At 40.7% G+C, this 19810-nt stretch overlaps 1 protein-coding gene across 5 annotated transcripts in view; it reads right to left on the bottom strand.

Moving 5' to 3' along the window:
• The window catches only part of ezh1 (enhancer of zeste 1 polycomb repressive complex 2 subunit), a 25161-nt gene extending 5351 nt beyond the window's left edge, over positions 1 to 19810 (bottom strand). For 2 of the 5 annotated variants that reach the window (XM_062984683.1, XM_062984684.1), the window contains exons 1-19: positions 19579 to 19810; positions 17477 to 17622; positions 16420 to 16545; positions 15764 to 15886; positions 14548 to 14665; positions 13848 to 14042; positions 12517 to 12619; positions 11290 to 11453; positions 11023 to 11114; positions 10203 to 10365; positions 9655 to 9836; positions 8930 to 9021; positions 8233 to 8261; positions 7517 to 7642; positions 6656 to 6834; positions 6238 to 6333; positions 5749 to 5830; positions 5581 to 5661; positions 5025 to 5109 (exon numbers count right to left, since the gene is read on the bottom strand). In XM_062984683.1, coding sequence (XP_062840753.1) covers positions 5025 to 5109; positions 5581 to 5661; positions 5749 to 5830; positions 6238 to 6333; positions 6656 to 6834; positions 7517 to 7642; positions 8233 to 8261; positions 8930 to 9021; positions 9655 to 9836; positions 10203 to 10365; positions 11023 to 11114; positions 11290 to 11453; positions 12517 to 12619; positions 13848 to 14042; positions 14548 to 14665; positions 15764 to 15886; positions 16420 to 16545; positions 17477 to 17620 — 2180 coding nt within the window. In that variant the 5' untranslated portion in view covers positions 17621 to 17622; positions 19579 to 19810. Of the gene's footprint in view, positions 1 to 1110; positions 4141 to 5024; positions 5110 to 5580; positions 5662 to 5748; positions 5831 to 6237; positions 6334 to 6655; positions 6835 to 7516; positions 7643 to 8232; positions 8262 to 8929; positions 9022 to 9654; positions 9837 to 10202; positions 10366 to 11022; positions 11115 to 11289; positions 11454 to 12516; positions 12620 to 13847; positions 14043 to 14547; positions 14666 to 15763; positions 15887 to 16419; positions 16546 to 17476; positions 17623 to 19306; positions 19415 to 19578 lie in introns of those variants that run through there. The other 3 variants (XM_062984679.1, XM_062984682.1, XM_062984681.1) reach the window with 3 other exon arrangements.

The following is a 19810-nucleotide window of genomic DNA, read 5'->3' as shown; positions in this document are numbered from 1 at the left end:
CAAGAACTTATCGCTTGTTCTCAGCTTGTCAGCCATTATACACCGATCAGCCATAACATTAAAACCTCCTCTTTGTTTCTACACTCACTGTCCATTTTATCAGCTCCACTTAGAAGCACTTTGTAGTTCTACAATTACTGACTGTAGTCCATCTATTTTTCTACATAACTTTTTAACCTGCTTTCACCCTGTTCTTTAATGGTCAGGACCCCCACAGGACCACCACAGAGCAGGTATTATTTGGGTGGTGGATCATTCTCAGCACTGTAGTGACACTGACATGGTGGTGGTGTGTTAGTGTGTGTTGTGCTGGTATGAGTGGATCAGACACAGCAGCGCTGCTGGAGTTTTTAAACACTGTGTCCACTCACTGTCCACTCTATTAGACACTCCTACCTAGTTGGTCCACCTTGTAGATGTAAAGTCAGAGACGATCGCTCATCTATTGCTGCTGTTTGAGTTGGTCATCTTCTAGACCTTCATCAGTGGTCACAGGACGCTGCCCATGGGGCACATCTGGAACATCTTGCTTAAAGGCCAAACAATGGCAAAACTGGATTTACACCCTTTATGTTCCTAACCACTGAGCTACGGACTTTCCAAAGTAATATTTCAATACACACTATTCATGACAAGGTGGTTTTTAAGTTTCTATAACAAAGCTGGAACATACTGGTATATCCTGATCAGCCCAAACCATAACAATGCCTATTTTAAAGCAACTCTGAGGGTGATGGTGGTTACTCATAGTTCAAATGTTGAATGCAGCAGTTATTATCAGGCAGAAAGACCTGAGTGACCTAAGTGACTCTGATAAGGGCCAAACTGTTATGGTACGTTGTGTATAGGGTTGTGCAGTGACACACCAGTCAAAATGCCCATGCTAACTCCTGCCCATCGTTGAAAGCACCTGCAATGTAAGAAGGTTGACCGTTTTATCCAAGGTCATATGGACTGCCAGGCATGTGTGCATCTGCTGGTAATATCCTGGTACCCACAGGTCCTAGTGGGTCAGAGCTGTTTTAAAGCACGTTAAGTTCAGGCTCACCGTAGTCTGTTCATACAGACAGGACAAAGATCAAATAGGTAAAAAAAAAAAAAAACTTAAGCTTTTTAAAGTAGCTTAAAAATTTATTTTTCATACACATTTCATACACTGCTTGCTTGTACATACATCTGAAATTATATCCCATTCTCTCTTTATACAGTTGGCTTAAGTAGGTGGGCATAGAAGCAACTACATCATATTATTAATATAAAATAATAATAAAATATAATAATATTATATTTAGCCGCAACTGCCAAGATCTTTTGGACGTCATATCCAATCATGTATTTTTACATATATAAAGGTTATGCAATAAAGTGCTATTTTACAAACAGGGTAACTGAAATGTTTAACAAGTAACATTTAAGAGTTTAGCTTTTAGACCTTCTAGTGTATTTTGGCACGTGAATTAAATTAGGAAGGGAAGACTCGCTTGTAACAGTTAAATACGGAGACCAAAATCAGTCAGTTTGTGATACAGGACGCAGTACCTGGTTTGTGATATGGTCAGCTGCCGAATTATTGGGATCATTTTACAGACGAGGTCGACAAAAGTCGACAAAATGACCGTTTGTGGTTAATTAGCTTAATTTCACACTGAAAAAAGATACATTCATTAAATCATGAATGACACGACTGCTTGCATACAGAATTCATTTGTATATTCCCTGATTTTCCCTATTGTAACAAATGGACAAAGCAAATCCGCCCTTTGTATCACCTCATATTCATAATCCAGTAAAATAAATTCATTTTTATTTAAGACCCATTCAAGAGTTCCTAAATCTGGTGAACCCTGACAAATAAATAAGTACAAATAAATATGCTTCTTCATTTTTATGACACTGTAAAGTTGATGGGATTTTGCTTGTAATATACACATACCTGCTTGCTTGTACATAGATTTTGAAATTATATCCCATTCTCTCTTTATACAGTTGACTTAAGTAGGTAGGCAAAGAAGCAATTACATCATAATATAAAATAGTCATAAAGTATAATAATAATAATATCCAAAATATTCAGCCTGAAAAATAAAAATGCTACTTCATTTTTTATGTTGATGTGATTTTGCTTGTAACAGTTCTTTTCATATTTTCAGTGTGAGATTGAGCAAAGTAACCACAAAAACACTTAAATGACTCTTTTTACCCAGCTTATTACTGCAGGGGTGCCAATAATTCTGAAACTAATTGAATAGTTGGTCTGTTTTAGGGGAAGATTTGAGAAGGTAAAAGCTGTAACAGAATGTAAATAAGTGATAATAAAGACAGAAAGCAGTAAATTCTGTAATAAAAAAAGAAATAAAAACGCACAAAAACACAATATTTAATGTTTCATCTCATTAAAAATGAAATATTAAATACATAAAATGTGATGTCTGCAACCTGTTCCAAAAACTTGGGACAAATGAATGTTTACTGTTATCACTTTCCTTTTACTTGTTTGGGGACTAAAGACGTCAACAGATCCAGTTTTAAGATTTAGATCCAGTCATTTTTTCCCGTTTGTCTGTTGAGCAGCCAAATGTGTAGCTGTACGTGGCCCTTTGTCATATTTTGTGCTTCATAACACGCCACATGTTCAATATGAAGCAGATCTGGACTGCAGACACAAGATAAGTTCAAAAATAAACGTTTACCCAAAATCAGTCATACCCAAAAATGTTGGACCTTTAGTTTGTTTAGTCTGTCCAAAGTGTGTAAACTCACTCACTCACTCACTTTCTTAACCGCTTATCCAGTTAGGGTCTCTTTGGGGGTCCATCGCAGGGCACACACACACACACACACACACACACACACACACACACACACACACACATCCATTCACCTTTAGGGCAATTCAGTGTCTCCAATTAACCTGACTGCATGTTTTTGGACTGTGGGAGGAAACCGGAGCACCCGGAGGAAACCCACGCGGACACGGGGAGAACATGCCGCCTGGGGATCGAACCCAGGACCTTCTTGCTGTGAGGTGACAGTGCTACCCACCGAGCCACAATGCCATTCTTTGATATTATAGAAGGCTAAATGTGTTATCATACCTTGTCAAATCTTCCCCAGACAAAACACTGCACATTCTCAGTATATCGGCTGTATAGTTTTTTTTTAACCAATAAAAGGAACAACTAGAGTAGAACCTGATATTAAATGCTCTTTTTAAGTAAAAATGTTGAAAAGAAGTCATGTAGACGTTACGTTACTTGTAGAAATGATTGACGTTAATCTTTAGCTCAAAGTGCACATTCACTTTGTCGGCTCGTATGGTTACTTACTGTAATAGATATACCTGAAATCTGGCATGGATTAGCTAGCAAGCTTAAGTCTTATTATTAATAGTTATGTTTGTAGTAAATACTCAGAAATTGCTAGGCTAGTTAGCACTGGATTAGCTAAAGATCTAGGGTAGATACAGGTTAGCACAGCTGATTTAAAACTGTATGTTAGCAGAACACTAATTATTGTTACACAACAGAAATTCACCAACCTGGACACAATTAAAAACAAACCGAAAACGACTCAATTTAGTCTTTTACTAACTTGTTTCTTAAGTGTGTAAAGATAACGGACGCACTTGAAAAACAGTGAAGCTCTTCAGGTTACAGGAGGAAGCTAACGTCACAACAAGGATTCTGTTATTGCCAAAGACATCGAACACAACTGATGCTCATGATGAACAAACCGACCAGAACAAACAGCCACACGAAGAGTTCTGAGTTTCTGCTGTTGTACTGTACAGTATGTTGAGTTTATATTGATGCCAGACCTGTGAGTGATTCCTAAATGTGTAAATATTTACCACAACATGACGAGTTTAATAACTGACCATGCAGAAATCGTTCTGTCACAGATGAGCTGAACTAAAAACCATGATTGGAGAAAGAGAAGAGTAACAGAAGGATGCTAATAATTTACTAATAATTAACACAGACAGATCTAGTCGACTGCAACAGAACCGAAGTCTTGGGTTATTGAGCAGATGTGCATTGTGGGTAGCTGTAAGAGAATTACCAGACGACTGGGTGACATCACACAGCGTCCACCTCTCTCTCCAGGCCCACGTATTTGAGAGCGTCCGCCTGGCTATACCTAGGAGGGGTCCAGGGAGGGATGGTACCATAAGTCAAGTGAAATCCAGGAGTTTAATTCAAATCTACAAGCCTGACAGGTGAAAATTCTGTTCTCAGCCAAACTCACTCAGGTTCCCAAGCAACCCTGTCACCTCACTGATTTCTATTCATCTTCTCATCTTTACATCAAATAAAATGTTAAATAAAGTTCATCCTGCAATGTGATTTGCATTGTATTATTAAAAATAATATACTATTTTATGCATTTTTTCCCAATTTCCTCTGAATGTAGTCATCTCCAATTACCCCATTGCTTTTCGCTTTCTTTCTATTAATGCTGACCTTCACTCCTGACCGAGGAGAGCCGTCACTAACACACGCCCCCTCCGACACGTGTGCAGTAGCCGGCTGCATCTTTTCACCTGCATGAGACGAGTCCATCTGGGGTTCAGTCTCACGCATGAAGAGTCATGCACTGATCTTCATTATCCCTCAGCCCTGATGCAGGCCATCGATCAGCCAGCAGAGGTCGTAATTGGATCAGTTATGAGGAATCCTTTTCGGCATCAAACCCTGATGGACGAGCCAATCATTGTATGTATAGGCGCCCAACCTGCTGGTAGCAGAGCTGAGATTCTAACTCAAGAGATCAAGATGTCAGCTAGACTGTATTTTACTGCTGCCCTACCCGAGAGCCAAACAATAAATACAAGAAACAAGAATTTGCAAGTGCGTAAAGGCTCAGAACGTAATTTAGGCTTTTAATTGAATCTTTAGGACTCAAAGCGGGTCCTAAAGCAAATCTGTCATTACAAAGCAAAATGAATTAGTAAATAAAATCTTTAAACTGCTCAGACATGCGTAACAACAGTGTGAACGCCCCAAATTCACACCACAGAATACCTGTAGTCAAAGAAGAGCTCCTCTCCTTGCAAAATGGACCGCTTGGCAAAGATCCCAATACGGTGATCACCGTTCACCATCACAACTGCAACAAAACCCAGCAGTTGCAATCAAATGATATATAAATAAATATATATGGTTAAAAATATGTGAATGCCTTTTGTAATTAGTAAGTTCAGCTTTTTCAGCCACACCCAGTGCTAAACTGTGTATAAAAAATTTAATTATTTAATTATATACTTCCAACTTTGGGCCAACACAGAATCCTGTGCATAAAGCAAAGTCCATAAACACCTGGTTTGATGGGTGTGGTGTGGTGGAGTATTTTCCTTAACCCCAGAGAAGTAGAATGTTAATTGAGTTTTTTTTTGTCCTACATAAGGGTACCGTACAATTTTTCTGACTTTATGGACACAAATTCCCACACACTACATATTACTAGAGGTGGTTTTTAAATAAATGTCTAACAACCTCAAGGTCAGGCGTCCACATACTTTTGTCCATATTCTGTATACGACATTTAATTTTATCAGTGTGATTCGGAAGCCGTACACACCTTTAGCGTAACAGTTGGGATTAACGGAGTGGTTGGCAAAGCGAATCTTGTTCCCTTTCCGTGTTGCGTCCACAACAAAATCTGTGAGTTCAAACATAAAAATGAAGGTCTTGATACGGTGCGAGAACGGCAAAGCAAAGCGGAGAGCAAAACAAAACGTGTACGTACCGTTATTCAGGTTGAAAAGGAAGCTGGACATGTACTTATCGTAGATCCTGCCTCGTCTGTCAGCCTCGTCCTGAGAAATCAGCTAAATGGTGGAAAACATGAAGCATTTTTATTCTAAATGAACTTCTGTGCAAAATTAAGAACTGAAACACTGCTGAACAGTTTTAGGAAGTATTAAACTTTTCTGCTCAACAGCTTGTGTCTGATTTTCAGTTCATGACTGCAAAATGCAGGGGTGCATCTCAAAACACTGACTGATGCCTGTTTAATTAATTTACCTCATGACCCAAAAATCAATCCAAGCCGGCCGCCTTTAATGCATCTAATTATATTAGAACTGCCTTGATGATGAGGAAAATAGCCACACATAAAACACAACTCCGGCTAGTCAAGTACATAAATAAATCTGAGAGTACTGGCACGCACACACACACACACACACACACACACACACAATTGTACGTGTATCTGATTCTAGGTTGCACTTGCCTCTCCGCAGTACTCTGAAATGAACTCGTTCTTCTGAACTGGCTCCTTGATGAACGTTCCCCATCCTGCCACGTCTGATGGAGCCAGGAGTAGGTGCTAAAGAGGGAAAAGAAAGTCTTTAAAAAGTGCAACTTGTAGGTTTATTAATTACCTACATTAATTACCCAAATTGGTCTCGCATTAAAAATGTGTAGCGCATTACTAAGCACAAAGTTCAAATTGGTTCATTAGATCAATTAACAAACGTATCTGCACACACCTCGAATTGTCTGGGATGTTAAATTGCCAATATACCACTATAGTGCTAACTGAACCACAACAATGGAGCAATGACCACAAGCACATTAAGCATAAACAGGCCTTAATAGCCCAAATACTGACCATAATGTAAAGAGCTCTGAGGAATTTGGGCGTGTACCTTCTTGAGTCCTCTCTGGATACTGCAGTTCTTACAGGTGACCTGTTTATTGTCCCAGTGGTCTGAAGCTCCGCAGGTCAGACAGAGATCAGGGTCACACTCACGTACAGCCAGGTAACAGGGACACTGTTTAGTGTTACACTGAGTCTTACAGCGGCATCCTGGGAAACGGTTCTGACCTGCACCAGCAACACCAGTTAGTATACATGATTACTACAGTACAATACAGTGCTGGGAAACAATTAGACTTTAATTATATTTATATTTTATATGTACTTCAAATTCACATACATGGTAATTTGTACTTTTGTAGTATTTTGTTCTTCATATTTAGTCACTGTGTTTATAGATAGATAGATAGATAGATAGATAGATAGATAGATAGATAGATAAACAAATAGACAGACAGACAGATAGATAGATACTTTATTGATAGATAAATAGGTAGATAGACAGACAGATAGGTGATAAATATATAGATAGGTAGATAGATTGATAGATAGATAGATAGATAGATAGATAGATACTTTATTGATAGATAAATAGGTAGATAGACAGACAGACACACAGATAGATAGATAGATAGATAAATAGATAGATAGATAAGATATATAGATAAACATAGATTTATAGACAGACAGATAGATAGACAGATAGACACAGATAGATACAGTAGATAGATAACTAAATAGATAGGCAGATAGATAGATAGATACTTTATTGATAGATAGACAGACAGACAGACAGACAGACAGACAGACACATAGATAGATAGATAGATAGATAGATCACATAGATAGACAGACAGACAGATAGATACTATTAATCCCGATGGAAATTAAGGAGAATTACGGCACTTACACTCTTGATCACACTGGCAGAATTTCTCGCAGAAGTTCTGGGTCAGAACACACGGGCACGAGCTGTCACAGGGGTGCTTGGGGTGGTCACATGGCTGATAGTTGTACACCTGATTGGACGAATTATCTGAAGCAACACATGGTAAAGAAATGACAATGCAAAGAAAACTGAAGAATGAAGATGATGGGATCACAAACGGGAGCAGTCTACAAAGTCAGTGGACAGATAAATGGATGGATCGATTAGCAGACCGTTGTAAACTATATATAAACATATATACACACACACATATATTCGAGGGTTCTTCAAAAAGTTTCCGCACTTTTTAAAACTATTTATTAAGAAATTAAAAAACAAATCACATCACTTTTCTACATCGTCACCTTCAGATATTTTTCCCAACATCGTACCAACTTTTTAATGCCATCAGCAAAAATAGTTTTCGGTTGAGCTCGTAGCCACTGATGCGCCGCTGCTTTCACATCATCATCACATACAAATCTTCTTCCCCTTAAAGCTTCAGATGGAGCTAAATCCGGACTCTCTCAGTTTCTCGAGACTCTCACGACCGATTACTCCTCCTCCCACCCTCACCGCCTCCAACCAAAATATGAAAGTGAGGAAACTTTTTGAAGATCCCTCTTATATACATACACACATGCATATATATTAAATCTGTCATTATATTTTATATTATTCAAACAGGAGGCGCTCACCCTTCTTTAGCTGGATCTTGGCCCATAACCTGAATAATGGAAAAACATCAGAATTATTGACCCCCCTAGTTGAAATGGTAAGAATGAATTACATCCATACACTTATTTTATTATCTTATCCTTTTAATAAATTATTAATACTGTAGAATAATGCTCTTGTGTCACCTCACGTGTTTACCCCATTTAAACAGAACGTCATTGACACCTTAAATGGTCCTAAGAACACTAAGGTGAACCTTTAAAAGTAAAATATAATAATAAGTATTTCAAGCTTCAGTAACAGTTGTTGTTCATCAGGATTTCTAAATGTGACCATAATTGTGACACTCAGTTTTTAAAGGGCCACAATAAGCATTTTATTTCTGATCCTGTTACCTTTACCTACCACAGAAATGCTCAAAGCAAATTTATTTGATAAGCTGTGATGTAATTTCGCATTTTTTGCCAGCTAGCTGCCAGGCGTCACGTGGTAAAGCAAAGCTGTTCATCAACACACCTAATTAAACACCTCAGCTATGACGACTTCAGCTTTATAATCATCAAAGCAGCACCTTAAATCACATCACAACAGTAAACTGAAATATCTTTCATTTGTAACGTATGACCCTCAGCGTCACTGCCAGTGTGTCAAAACTGAGAGGTGTGGCGTAAAACTGTCAGATTCTGTACGTAGGTATGTAGGCGGGCATCGTTTTACCTGTGCTTTCTTTTCTTCTTCTGAGGTGAGATTCCTCCATCCTCCAGAGGCACACGATGAATCAGTGCCTCTTTCACTGCAAACTCGTATACCTAACACACACACACACACACACACACACACACACACACACACTCTGTACACCGTGTGCTAAATCAGCAGCTGGCTGAGTCCATATTACATCAAAATACCAGACAAAATGTGTCCTCATCAGACCACAACACTTATCTCCACTATGCATCAATCCATTAAATGTACTTAAGCATAAAACAATGTTGGCAGCATTTCTGGATGTTGTTGACGTTTGGTTTCCACTGGGAATAATACAGTCTGATCTTGCATTTTTATATCAATAATGGTTTGTCAATAGATAGTGTGATCTGAGGAAGCAAAGCTAATTGCCATTCTGTAGTGGTTTTTGTCCTTTTTGGAACAAAGATTTCTCCAGATTCCCTGAATCTTTTGATGATATTATGCGCTGTATAGGTTGTATAGGGTTGTAATACCTACAACCCCTGCAATTGCTTGTTTAAAAGTAGCAGACCTTGATCAGGCCCTGATTTTTTAAAGACTAGGCCTTTTCAGGATGCTACTTTTACATCCAGCATGATCGCATCACCTGTTTAAGATGTTTTACAACATTTTACAACATCTGTAGTCCTAAATTGCTCCTGTATTTCAGTCATTCAGTAACAAATGATGGAGATCTGTGTGTGTGTGTGTACCTGTTTGCAGGTCTTGGTACCAATGAGGCGAGCTATAGAGCAGAAGTTGTTGTAGTAGGTACCGTGCAGCACCCTGAACAGAGATTCATCCGCCCCACTCCACTGTAACAGGGACTCGCTTTCGTCCATCAGATCCTCGCCCTGTCTTATTTTGGTGGGGGTGGGACACCGGGAGTTACCCTCTAACACACAAACAAACAAACACAATTTTATAATGGCAGAAGCTTTGTGTCACTGACAATGTCACTATTTACCTACAAAGTCATTCCTAAAATAAATAAATAAATAAATAGTCACAGTGTCTGTCTCCCAGGATCCCCACACTAGCATAACCAAATCTTTTTTGCTTATCTAATAATGTCTAATGTATTGGGGATTTCCAACATTATCAGTCAGTGAGTCAGTCATTGAGTAAGTCAGTGTGTCAGTCAGTGAGTCAATGAGTCAGTCAGTGTGTCAGTGAGTCAGTCAGTGAGACAATAAAGTGCAGTTCTGTGTCTATTTGTGTCTATTTGCAACTCAAAGGTGTGTGTTAAGGTGTGTGTTACCTGAAGAACTGGTGGTCTCGTGGTCACTCTCTCCCTCCTTCCTGTCCTCAAATGATCCAGACGGTATGGGACTGGTGGAGCTGGAGGGGCGAGGCTGACGCCGGCGTCGGCGGGACCTCTGCGTCCTCTGCATGTGCAGGTCGGCAAACTCCTTAGCTCCTTTCTACACAAAGAGAGAAGAAGAGTAGAGAAATGATAAAATAAGGCATTTATGTACACTGTATCTGTTGGAGCGAGTGTTTTATACTATTGTTTTATACACACATGCAAAGCTATATAATCAAACATCTGACTCAAAACCAGTTTTGGGTCAACTTGGGTCATCAACTACTTGGTTTATGTGACAAATAGTGTCAAGAGATAATGCATGCAATGCATGGAAGTAGTAAAGAACCCCGTTCTGTGAGCTTGAATTGGGCATTCGTGGTTATGTAATCACAATATATATTTTGCAGGGACGTGTCCTAGCTTTGTGTATTGTTAGGATCCGTCTGCGTCCCCTCCAGTTGAGTCAAATCAACAATTCATGGGAATAAAGACCTGATCCTAACATTACGCAAAGCTAGTGAGTGAAACATGATTGTTTATATTTTTTACAGCAGTATTTTGAGGGGACGTGGCCTTGTTTTATAGTATTCGTTCAAAAGACCTAACACACATCAATTATTTATAAAACCATTAAACATTTAATGAAGAGTACAAATGAAAAATTTACATCCAAGATCACTTGTAGGTGCTTTAAGTTCCACTAATCAACAGTGTGAGAATCGCAGCTTTAAAACATTCAGACTTTTGCTAAATCTTGTATTGCAGTCGTAACCTGTAGTAGGAAGCAGTCCAGTCCACAGGGCTCTGTCTCTTTACGGATCTCCTTAGTCTTTCTCTTGTAGACGTTTGGAGAAGCGTGGAAAGCTGCAAATAATACAAAAAATGACACACTGTACTCATATAAACAGCAAAAATAATCCCTCTTCATCCAAAATTGCCTTACAAACCATCCACTAAGGTTCATTCACCCACAATGAATGTATTTAAATAGATAAACAAACATTTTAGAAAATGTGTATAGGAAAAAAACAGTTCTCACGATGGAGGAAGCAGTCGTATTTAAAGCAGCGGCGGCAGAACAGTGTGTGAAAGGAGTGCAGACTTTGTTCTCTCTGAACAGATTTAGCGAAGGGCCCGTCCATGTTCGGTGTACAGAGAGGAGGAAGCTTCACTGCACTTGCCGGCTCCAGAAGATCTTTATACCTGAATCAGAGACACAGCAGTGATGTAGCCATAATTTTAGCCATTAAACACTTCAATATTAAAATTGATCATTTTTATTTGCACACGTTAGAGGCCCTACACAGCTTTGAATGTTGCTTGCAATAGCACATTTATACCACAGAGAGCGTATAAATAAACCCCCAGTTTTACTGTGCAAAGCCAGACTGAGTACCAGGCACATTGGTAAAGACGAGTCAAATGGGTTAAAAATAAAGTTTTGTAAATAATTCGCTTATTCTCTTACTTTTACTTTAGAATTTATTGTAGTTTTTTAAAAAGTAGACCATGTTTTACTCAATATAAACAAAAACTATGGATTCATAAGCATAAACAAAAATACAAGTATTAGTCACTATATGTACTGTAAACAAATCAAACTGTATATATTAGAAAAATGTATATATATATATTTTGCAAAATGCACCATATTCCAATTCATTAGAAAAGACAGTAATGCTGAAGGTAAAAGAGGAAGAGGACGGCCAGCTACAAGATCGATAAATACAATTTGATTTATTAATTAAAGGCACTTAATAATAATGCTATATATTATAAATGATGATGCAATTGGGAAGGCACTGCTGCCTTACAACAAAAAGGGCATGGGTTCTTTCTGTGTGGAGTTTGCATGTTCTCCCCGTGCCTGCGTGGGTTTCCTCCGGGTGCTCCGGTTTCCACTCACAAATCCAAAGACATGCAGTTAGGATAACTGGAGATACTAAAATTGTATCCAAAGGTGTGTGTGTGTGTGTGTGAATGTGTGTGTGTGTGTGTGTGTGTGAATGTGTGTGTGTCTGCCTGTCCTGTGATGGACTGCAATCTGTTCAAGGCATTTCCTGCCTTTCACTCAAAGACCCACCATGACCCTGACCAGGATAAACTGGTGGTAAAACAGGCAATTACCACATGCTGGATGCAACTGTATTAAGGTATACAGAGATTATAAATAAATGATCTGTTTGTGTTCGTGGGTTCCTGGTTGTATTTTGTGCTAAAATAACAGCATGTTGAGCTTGTATGAGTAAAAGATAACTGTGCTTACTTCTCCTTGAGCTCCTCTGTGGTGCCTTTGTAGGGGAACATGGAGGCGATGGCAGTGAAAATCTTATCATTAGGGATTTTCTTACTGACAGAAAGTTCGCTGCCTACAGGAGCAAAAACACCACAGATTCTGTCAGGATTTCAGTCTGGTTTTATGTGTGTATGGATTAGTCTGTAAATATTTGTGCAGCTTGTGGATTTGTGTGTGTGTGTGTGTGTGTGTGTGTGTGTGTGTGTGTGTGTGTGTGTAGGAGTGTGTAAATGCATGTTTGTGTGTGTATGGTGTTGTGTAGTTGGGGTCGCTGTAACCCGACCGTATGAACAAACAGGTTTATCAGCCTGGCCAGAGAACAGAGAGGTCAGTCACTGCCTGCCAACATGCCTATCAGTCAAAAATGATTTTATCCCAGAAAAATATTAATCTCACTCCATCAGAACCAAACAGTCAGTGTTAAAGTATCTGCAGGACACTTTGTCACACGGACATAATAAAAGAAAATCACAGAATCATTTTAGTCAGCCTGAAAAGGCTAAATATAAGACTCTAGGACCCCACTGAACCACAATGAGAGCTAGTCTTTCCAGAAAGGAGGAAACTTGGAACTAAACTTATAATAATAATGTAATAATATAACAATAAAACAAAACTCTCGGAACATGAGCGAGATGGACAGGCTGCTCCAGAATACCCCATGTGACAGACTGGCCTCCTGTCACACATGTATTCTTTGCTTCTGGATGGTGCTGAACATACTGTGAGCCGTACCTGGTCTAAATATAAATATTCATCTAATGGAATCTCCTGACCAACCGATCGTGGTTGGTATGTTTATTTTGAGTAATTTGTAGTCAGGGTGGGTAGTAATGTATTAAATTTACATTTGCGGCGCTTTTATCAGACGCTTTTATACAATTATGACTAAATTCAGTTTGAAGCAAGTGAGGAATTAAGGGCCTTGCCTGGGGCCCAACAGTGGCAACCTTGCATTAGTGCAACCTTCTAATTACTAGTACAGTACCTTAAGCATTGAGGTTAATGCGAATAAAACTGTGAGTAAACGTTTATTTGCACTAAAGTTTTGCTGTGTAAGATCACTTAACGACACGTATCCCGTTTAAATCCACAGAATTTTGCAAGTCAAATTTCATATACAAAAACAAGATGTGATTATTTTACATGTTATCCGTCTCTGAGAAAAATTGTTAGCCAGTTGCAGAGCGGTCCTAAATTAAGAAGCTCCGACAGCAATCATTAAGGTTTTAAGAATCTGGTCCTTGATCTCCGACTCTTTAGTGTGTTGTGTTTGTCTAGCCGTCAGTCGTTCGTCTTACCGTCAGTGGTTTGTTCCCTCTTCCTCTTCAGGGTCGGAGATCCGGCTGTGTTCTCGGCGGAGCTCTCTTCTGTGCTTTTCCTCAGCGCTCGTTCCTCCTCTTCCTCAGTGCTCTCCTCCTCGTCCTCGTGGTCCGAATACTGACTGAGAGCCTCCACCAGCTCCTTGAATATTTCGTCATTGATGAAGCCTCCATCTGTGACACACACACACACACACACACACATTTTAGATGGGTACTATATCATACTGTAGGGTACAATACAATGAAAAAGGATCTCATAGGAGACAGAGTTGGTTGTTTCTGAGGACGTGAAGGCCATGTTGCTACTGCAACAGCGAATCCTACTGTCTGTTTGAGGTCCCAGTACCAGCTACGGAGGAAGACAGAGAGAGCAGTACATTCTCAGAGCTTGCTAAAGCTCTCTTTAAGCAATAGCTGTGTGGTAACATGTAATTAAGCCTGTTAAAGCACCCGGTCAGGCTGGTAGCACTGCAGAGACCTAGTGGTCTATGTATTACACTGTCATGACACCCAACCAGCCGTTCCTCTTTTAATGACTTTATTTAGTAAAGTAAAGTTTTTCCAGCTCTCTTATTGGTGGTTTTTGATCACTGGGCTTGCAACTAGGCATTGTAACTTTAATAACAGTGGAGTGCTTGTGTATGTTAGTGTGTGTTTGTGTGTAGAAGAGCATCACCTATGTCCCCATGGACTCCGTCGTAGTTATCAATGAGCTCCTCCAGAAAAGCTTCATCCTGCTCCAGTACCTCATCACCCATGTACGGGATGTTATGGAGAAACGTCTCGTCCTCCACCTCACACACACACACACACACACACACACACACACATAAAGAACAAATCTGATTTCCTTCACAAGTTTATTAAGTTTTTTGTAATGTGTTCTATAATATCATTTAACTTTGTGGCCTGAGCCCTTAATTCCTTGTTGTTTTTTTAATTGAATATAGACGATCACGTCTTTGAGAACATGTTTAACTGCAGCTATTAAAAACGACAACCTATCTCACACCATAAAGATAAAACACAAGAATCCAACAACATGTCTGGCATAAATTACAAGATTAGAATACTGGACTGGAAATCACAACCACCACTTTTGGGCCCTTCAGCAAGGCCCTTGATTCTCAGTTGCTTGGATTGTAGCCTATTTGGTCACAACTGTAAGTTACTTTGGGTTAAAGCCAAAAGCGTTCATGAAAGCTGGTAGAACGCAGGCGACACTGTTCACAGTTGAGCAAGCTTTGCATTACCATGGCTAACAAGGTGCCAATTTTGTAGCAGAAGCTTTTTACTTGCATGGCAGCCTGATTGTGCGGTGTTGTAAAGCTTGCTTGACTGTGGACAGAGAGACGCCTTTGCTTTAGGAACTTGTACATTTACATTTTCAGCATTTAGCAGACACTTTTATCCAAAGCAACTTACAGTCTAAGCAATTGAGGGTTAAGGGCCTTGCTCAAGGGCCCAACAGTGGCAACCTGGCAGTAGTGGGGTTTGAACCAGCAACCTTCTGCTTACTAGTCCAGCACCTTAACCGCTTGGCTACAACTGCCCTTGTAGTTCATGGCAGACGTTTTTTGGTGGCTCTTCTCTGTTTGTCGTGACAGTTTGGGTCACCACTGTTGTAGCTTAGCGGTTAAGGTGCTGGATTAGTAACCAGAAGGTCGCTGGTTCAAGCCCCTCCACTGCCAGGTTGCTGCTGTTGGGCCCTTGAACAAGGCCCTTAACCCTCAATTGCTTAGACGTACTTTGGATAAAGGCATCTCCAGACATCTAAAGTTGCTTGGAGGTAATAACGGTGTGTGTGTGTGTGTGTGTGTGTGTGTGTGTGTGTGTGTGTGTGTGTCTGTGTGTGTGTGTGTGTGTGTGTGTGTTTTGATCGTAGGCTGTACCATGAAGTTCTGCTGCAAGGGGGACCAGGAGTACATGAATGGTATCCCAGCAACGGTCGTCAGGGGCCGCATGGCAACAGCCTGGCTGGGGAACGATGGGAAGCCGAACTCCACCATGCACTGCTGCCATCAAAAAGAGGACAAGAGGGGGCAAAACCATTTAGTAGCTTAAACATCGCGTTTTTTACACACCGCTTATTCCCACCCACTCACTGAATCACACAACAGCCACTGGACGAGCGCTTCCAACAACAAACTAAAAACCATGCAATGTTATTAGGCATCTCAATGAGCCTCACAGGCACTTAAATTTGATTAGCATTGCATGATTGATGGGGTATACAGCAACGCCATCCTGTCTTTTGCACTGGTGCTGAGAGGTACAGAGGCTCATATACTGTGCACAACATGCTGCGTTCTAGGTGAGATCTTTTTCAACCTGACATCTTTTGCGTGGGATAAAAGAGGATGGCTAAGTAATAAAAGAGTGCTAGACTGGTCTGCCTGCAGTCCAGATTGTTGCCCATTGAAACAGTGTGGTGTGTTATGAGTTGAAAGTGAATCACAAAAAATAAGCAAGAATTGTTTATATATTTACAAAGCAATAAAATTCACAAAGTAAGAGCACACCAATGACATATTGTACAAACCATCACCTTTTTGCTGGTCACTATTCCAGTTGGTGTGGACAGAGGGATGGACTGGACCCTCAGTTTTGACCACTCCTCATTCAACAGGTAGGTCCTTCCTTCTATTTTACGCCTGTTTGTCTGAAACAGGGACTGGATCCCACAAAAACACAAACAACGGTGCAAATATGTTAGACTCCTAAACACACTGGAATATTTGAAAACAGATCAGTTTGTCGCCCAAACACTACATGGCCGAAAGTATGTGGACACCCCTCCTAATTACTGAGTAATGTTTCTTTTTTGTTTTTCAAGTGTATAAAACCAGTATGAGGCAACAGTTTGGGGAGGGTCCTTTCCGTTCTAATATGACTGTGGCCGTTTTCATAATGCAGGACATGATTTGATGAGTTTGGTGTGGAGGAACTCCAGAGGTGGTCCAAATCCTTTGTTAATTATGATGGACTACAGCTAGTGGCTGTTTTTGTTTCCATATAATTAGGGCTAGTTTGACTGCGCCCGCTGAAAGGTAAATTGGGTCTTGCAAAGGCTGGAACACAGGTATCAGTGTTCACAGTCAAGCAGGCTTTATACAGCCATGGTCAAACATATAGGAATGTGCAAAGCAAAATGGCCAACATGAAGCGAAACAAAATGAATCTACTTTTACATTTACGGCATTTAGTGGCCGCTTTTTTATTCAAAGCGACTTACAATTGTGACTGTGCAATCTAAGCAATTAAGGGTTAAGGGTCTTGGTCAAGGGTCCAACAGTGGCAACTTGACAGTAATGGGGCTTGAACTGGCAACCTTTTGATTACTAGTCCAGGATTTTAAATACTAACCTACAATCTACTTTAATGGACAAGGTGGATCAAACCTGATGTCCAAGTAGATCATCTATAATGGACAAAGTGGATCATCATGGACAAGTTCTATTTTGATAAACAAAGTAGATCTATCATACGATATATCATATGATATCATACAATAGACAATAGAGTGAATCAAGTCATTTTATTTAATCCTAATAGAATACGTACATTTGTCAACAGTGAGCATGGAAGTAAGAGACCGTCCTCACCTTCATCTCCTCGGCCTTGCGGAAGCGCTTCAGCTGCCTCAGCCTCATGTACTCAGACTTGACCCTCTTCCTCCACTTTATCAGACTGCAGGAAGCTTTACTGGGGCTGAAGCGAGAGTCAGACAGCTCGTCCTTCACCTCCATCACTTCAAACACAGCAGATCAGGTATGAGCTTTACTGTAGAGACTAGAGGTTAGATTTACTACTGCGGCAGATCACTTGCCACTCTTTATAGCCAACAGTATGTGGACATCTCACCATAAGCTTGCTGGACATCACATTCCAAAACCATGGGCATTAGTATGGAGTGGTTATTCATAGGGATGGTCCTTATACTTTTTAGTCATTTGGTGGAAGCCATTCCATTTGTAGCATTTTGGGTTATTCTACAGCTGTCTATATTCTTTAATAACTTTAATGACTAAACAATATTGAAAGTCTGCCATGTATTCATGTGCTGGAACACGCTGGTCATTATCCACAGTCAAGCAGGCTTTGCATAACATGGGCTCTTTTAAGGAGGCTTCTAACAAGACTTTGAAGTTTGTCTGTGGGAATTTGTGCCCATTCAGTCAAAAGAGCATTTGTATGGCTGGGCACTGATGTTGATGTTCTAGTTCATTCCAGAGCTGTTCAGTGGGGCTGAGGTCAGGGCTCTGTACCAGCTTTTTCAAGCTTTTCTTCATGTCTTTATAGACTTTGCTTTAAGCACAGGGGCACGGTCATGCTGGAGCAGGAAAGAGCCTTCCATAAACTGTTGCTGCAAAGTTCAAAGCATCTAATTTCCTTTGTATCATTGATTTATTATACCTAATTGCAACTGTGCTGTCTGAAACACATGAATTAAAATATTAAAAGGGGCGTCCCAATACTTTTGTCCATATACTGTATGTCAATAAAGGCATATGAACTATGCAAAATATTGTGAAAGCCCTTAAGAAAGACTGTTATATGTTTTTTGAATGGGACATTCAGCAAGCTCATGGTCAGGTGTCTATAAACTTTTGACCACATATCGTATCTAACATTGACATTTTGTGCATTTAGCAGATGCATTTATCCACAGTGACTGTATACTGTCTAAGCAATCGAGGGTTAGGGGCCTTGCTCAAGGGTCCAACAGGAGTAGCCTGGCAGTGGTGGGGCTTGAAACCACAACCTGATTACTAGACCAGTATTTTAACCACTAGACTACAACTGCCTCTGTATAAACGTCAGTTCCTGTAATGGAAAAAGAGCTTTTACAGAACTCCTACAGATGTTGAGTCACCACACTGATGGGAAGTGTGTTCATACAGATGTGATAACAATCATGCAGCAGTAGCGGGAATGTTCCAGCATTCCTTAAGCTTTCCCAGAATTAAAGCTTTCCTGCACTGACACACACACACACACACACACACACACACACACACACACACACACACACACACACACACACACACACACACACACACACTTCAGCCATTACTCAAACTTTTGTCACAGATGCGGTGCAGACGCTCATGCGCGCCTCCTGCTGGCTGCAAAACAAAACTCACTAACACCCTTTTAAAGGGACTTTATTTTTCGTCACTTCCGGATACCAACCAGCTCCTAATAGCCTGTTTTTCACGATTAAATGAAATTAAATCCACATTTAAAGTGTCAGAATTGAGAAAAGTGGCACCATGTAAAAAAGTGCGTCACGCGGAGCCGCGCGCATGACGCTGTGCGGGCGCAGAGCACGCGCTGCTCGCTAGAAGTGGGCGTGTCCGCGCGAGGCCGTGACAAGACGGCACCGAGAAGTGCGTAGTTGCACTAACACTTATTATACAAGCGATTCTTACCGTTCTGTCTGTCCCGCAACACCCCGAAATGCAAAGAAAACAAAGCTGAAATGTTAGAGAAGACGAGGCTCGTGCGATACCGGAGGCGCGCGAGAACTTGCACGCGCTGAGCGAGAGTTAAAAGTCCAGCACGCGCAACGAACACACACGATGCTCGCGCACACGCATGTTCACCACACACACACACACACACACACACATACACACACACACATACACACACACACACACACACACATACACTCCCCGTTCTCCTCCATCGAGCCACTTACCTCCAAAGCAGCAGCGGACGCGTCCTGTACCGTAAACACGCGCTCCGCTGTCAGCCAGCGCGCGCGCACACACACCGGCCGGGCCTGCGCGAGCACGCAGGACTCCACAGTGCTGCAGAAGGTGTGTTTGTACACAGTGTTTGGAGTTGTTTGGAGTTGGATTGTACAGAGGATCCGTGTGCAGAGTGCAGTTGCGCTTGCACAATTTCTGTGTGCGCACTCTCAGTCTCCT

This window comes from Trichomycterus rosablanca, chromosome 22 (assembly GCF_030014385.1).
Source record: "Trichomycterus rosablanca isolate fTriRos1 chromosome 22, fTriRos1.hap1, whole genome shotgun sequence".
Lineage (NCBI taxonomy): Eukaryota > Metazoa > Chordata > Actinopteri > Siluriformes > Trichomycteridae > Trichomycterus > Trichomycterus rosablanca.
This window is presented reverse-complemented; position numbering and strand designations above follow the sequence as displayed.